This window comes from Tupaia chinensis, unplaced genomic scaffold (genome assembly GCF_000334495.1).
Source record: "Tupaia chinensis unplaced genomic scaffold, TupChi_1.0 Scaffold000067_1, whole genome shotgun sequence".
Lineage (NCBI taxonomy): Eukaryota > Metazoa > Chordata > Mammalia > Scandentia > Tupaiidae > Tupaia > Tupaia belangeri.
The window spans coordinates 4538548-4542740 of record NW_006159526.1 but is presented as its reverse complement, the minus strand read 5'-3'; the positions used below and the strand labels follow the sequence as shown (position 1 = coordinate 4542740).

The following is a 4193-nucleotide window of genomic DNA, read 5'->3' as shown; positions in this document are numbered from 1 at the left end:
AAAAAAAAAAAAAAAACCCACAAAAACCCCTCATCACCGCTGCTCCTAGCTGGGAGGTTTCTTTGCCAGTTTGCATCTGTTTCTCCTCTGTAAAATGCTGGAATCAGGCTTCCCCTGGGGGCTGTTGTGAGGAATGGGCTCACTTCTGTAAAGCACCCATTGCAGACAGGGAGGATGGCTTAGCTGCTGTTTCAGGGTACACAGACATCGTCACACAGGGTGCCTTGTGAACACAGACGGGTATTCACGGCCTCCCGCCACCCCGCGGTCCCCAGTTCCCTCTCCTGGCCTCTCACCACCAGTTCACACACCCAGATCCTCGCACACTCCCGGACCTGTCCTGCAGGAGGAAGTGGCTGATGCAAGCCGGCTGAGTATTAAGTTTGTTCCTTGGGGTGGAGCTGAGGCTGGGTGACTCTGCCCTGGCCTGCTTGGGGAGGCCAGCAATCTCACCCTAACCCACGGTCCCTCTGGACCACAAAGCCAGCCTTCCAGGGCCAGAGGAGGCCAGATCAGACCCTAGCACAGCCCCACACGCTGTTGCAAGCCTGGGTCCTACCCTGCCGAATTCCCCCCACCTCCCCAAGAGGCAGCCAGCCCCCAGACACCCCCTGCCCTCCCCTCCAGAGCCTAATTACACCCCTTGTATGTCTGTCTCTGCAGAAATATCTTCCCCTCCAACCTGGTGTCTGCAGCCTTCCGCTCAGTGAGTCTTCGGGGTGCCCAGGGGATGGGACAGGCATGGAGGGAGGTAGCTAGTCACAGCCCTTGCCGCCGCCTTGGGGCTGTGCCTGTCTTATCAACTTAAAATCATGATAAATACAGTGAAATAATCATGTAAAACAGGGCACGTACCCACACGTCGCGGTGGTGTCGCAGGGTTCTTAGGTAGCTCGTGGAATCCGTCTACATCCTCCCTACATCGGGAACCAAGAATGCTGAGACCTGCTAGCAAACAAGGGGGGAGGGGACCCCCCAAAGCAGGAGCGAGGGGGGATTTCGGAAAGAACACACACAGAAAAAGCCGGGATCGAGCGGACTTGTACGTCCCTGCAGAAGGCCGGCCTTGAGCAGGTCCCAGGTTTATTCTCTTATAGGGCAGTGGGGGAGGGAGAAGCGGAAGGTAAGGCCAGGTGTCTCCTATTACACATTCGGCTAGGGAGCATCTTGTCCCATGGTCTCAGTAAGCCCCTCCTGGCCTTCTCTGGCTGAAACAGTTTCCTTTAACCTCCACCCACTGTGCAGCCCGGCTAGTGAAGGACCCTGTGCTCTACTCGCCACTATTTAGCTCAGACGTGGCCGCTCCTTACACAAGAGTATAGGTTTGGAGCCTCCTGTGGGTCTGAATTCTTACTGTGTGACTCCGGGCAAGTGCCCTTACCTCTCTGAGCTTCAGTTTCCACCTCTGGAAAATGGGGGTATCTGTAGTCCCTCCGCAGTGGGGGTGGCCTGGAAATGACGTGCAATGGTGTGTAAGGTGCTCAGGGCAGGATTTGAACCCTGTCGGCCTCGGGGTGGGCGGGGGAGTCTTGCTGACAGCAGACTCTTTCTCCCTGCTCCCTGTAGTACTCCACCTCCTACGAACACATACATGTCAACGGAACCAAGGTGAAGGTGAGCAGAGGGCGCCGGGGCTGCTTTTCAGTTTTGCTTCTGCTAGCCTCTGTCCGCGCTCCGAGTCTTCTAACATGTTCGAGTGGAATTTGGTTTAAACTCTGCCGTCCTGGGCCAGCAGGTGGGGTGGTGGTTGAGGTGCTGGACTCCCACATGACTAATCATGGTTCTAGTCCCGGACCTGGTGGCTTGCTTTCTCACTTGCCCCCTCTCTCCCTCTCTCTCTCTCTCTCTCTCTGGTGAGTATGTGTACCCTGTAGCAAATGAAAAGAATGATAAATACAATGAAATCATTCTTAAACCCCCCCCAAAAAACTCTGTAGTCCTTCCCTGTTTCTCTTCTCTGCCTTCTGACTATCTCCGTTGAGTCCCCTGTCTCCCTCTGTCCCCTCCCCCTATCCATCTCACTCTCCCCAGGCCTGCCCCCTCCCGCCCACACTCAGCCTGGCAGCCAGAGGTGGCTTTACAAAGCGGAAGTCGGCCCCTTACCTCTCCATGGCCCCAAACCCTCCCATTTTCCTGGTCCCCTCAGGACAAAGCCCGGGCTCCTGGCCCTCATCCCTGTGAGATCTGCCCTGCCCACCTGCCCACGTTACAGCCCCATCTGTGACGGCCCGGTTCGTTCTGCTCTCTCCACGGTGAATTTCTTTCCGAGTCATGCTCGCTTCTAGGTTGTTGACTCTTCTGTGCTCTCTAGAACCTTCCATCATTCCTTGTTCCCTGTTCACTCCTCTTGTCCTACAGGTCTCAGCTCAGATGTCTCCTTTTCCAAGAAGCCCTCCCTGATTCTCCCTCTCCCCCAGCTGGCACTCCCTCTCGGTTCCCACACTGCTGTGCTCCCCCGTGCATCCGGTGATGTGTCTGTTTCCCTGGACCTGGGCTGTGCGCCTGGGGCAAAGGGCCTGAGCAGTGCCCAGATGGGCCCTTGGTGATCGTGTGCCTCATCTGTTCCTTGCCCAAAGGTGGTCCTGGGACAGGAGGTGGAGGGCATGAACATCCTGGGCCTCGTGGTGTTTGCCATCATCTTAGGCGTGGCCCTGCGCAAGCTGGGGCCCAAAGGGGAGCTGCTCATCTGCTTCTTCAACGCCTTCAACGACGCCACCATGGTGCTGGTCTCCTGGATCATGTGGTAAGTGGTGGGACGGGCAGCCAGGGCGGCTGGGGCCTCCAGCCACTGCTTCTGATCAGCAGCAGGCTGGGCAGGGGCCCGCCATCTCGCGCCTCACTTCCCTGCTCTGTAAAATGGGAATGAGGCCGTATTTCAGGAGTGCTAAGACGGACCCCTGCACCTTCTTGATCTTCCCAGGTCAGAAAAGACATCCAGTCTGTTGCCACTCCCTGGTTGCCACTTCTCAGTTTTAGAGATGTAAATGTAGGGGCCAACAGGTGGTGTAGGGGTGCAACACTGGACTCCCACATGGCGGACTGGAGTTCGAGTCCCAGACCCGATGACTTGAAAATCTTTGGAGTCGTGCAGATGTTCCCCTTTGAGCAATGACCTAAAGTAGTACCTGCTGGAGCTGGCAGGTGGTATGGTGGTTAAGGTGCTGGACTCCCATATGGCCGGCTGCAGTTCAAATCCTGGACCTGGTGGCTTGCTTTCTCCCTCTCTCTCTCTCATGAGTGTATGTGCGTTGTAACAAATTTTAAAAATAATGATAATTGGGACCAGCAGATGGTGTAATGGTTACGTCGCTGGACTCATGTAGTGGATCGCAGTTTGAGGCAGTGTGTGTGCATGCCCAAGATCCAAAAGAATGGCAGAAGATGGGATTGCGGTGTGGCCCTCCTCCCTGGGGGGTGATTTTGCGCTTTCTATTTCTCTGTCTCTCTAGGGACTATATGTGCCCTATAGCAAAATTCTCTCTTTAAAACAAAAAGATAATGATAAATAAAATGAAATAAATAATCCTGAAAAAAAAGCAGTGCCTGCTGCCCACAGTCAGATGAGTGAGTACAGGAAAAGCACTTAGGGCTTCAAGTTCTTTTTTTTTTTTTGGAGAGGTTTTCGCTATAGGGCGCGTATGCTCGCCAGACAGACAGAGAGAGAGACAGAGAGACAGAAAGCGAGAAATCACCCCCCAGGGAGGAGGGCCACACCGCAATCCCTTCTCCTCCATTCTCCTCTTAGGATCTTGGGCATGCACGCACACATGCCCGGCGTGAGTTTAAGCCACCAGGTCCAGGACGCGAACTGCAGTCGACTACGTGGGCATCCAGCGACATAGCCATTACGCTAACTGCTGGTTCCTCAAATTTTCATTTTTATTTATTTATCTTAAAAATAATTACCTAATTTTACTTATTATTAGTAGTAGTTTTTTATAATTATTTATTTAAGTTAATTAATTTATTATTATTCTTCAGTTTGAGCAGAGAGAGAGAGAGAGGGAGAGGGAGAAAGCAAGCCTTCAGGTTCAGGATTCGAACCATGCTTGACCATGTGGAAGTCCAGCACCCACCTTAACCCCCATGTCACCTGCTGGCCCCAGTAGTAGGGTTTTTTTTTTTTTTTTTAAAGAATTTTTTATTTAACTTTTTTTATTTATTTTTTAATTTTAATTTAACCTGAGAGAGAC

General features: G+C 53.0%; 1 protein-coding gene across 1 annotated transcript in view; it reads left to right on the top strand.

Annotated features, from left to right (window-relative positions):
* SLC1A5 (solute carrier family 1 member 5) overlaps nt 1-4193 on the top strand; it is a gene marked incomplete at its 5' end in the record, with an annotated part of 17876 nt that overhangs the window by 3487 nt on the left and 10196 nt on the right. The window contains 3 exon segments of the mRNA XM_006142111.3: nt 664-706; nt 1567-1614; nt 2577-2743. Coding sequence (XP_006142173.2) covers nt 664-706; nt 1567-1614; nt 2577-2743 — 258 coding nt within the window.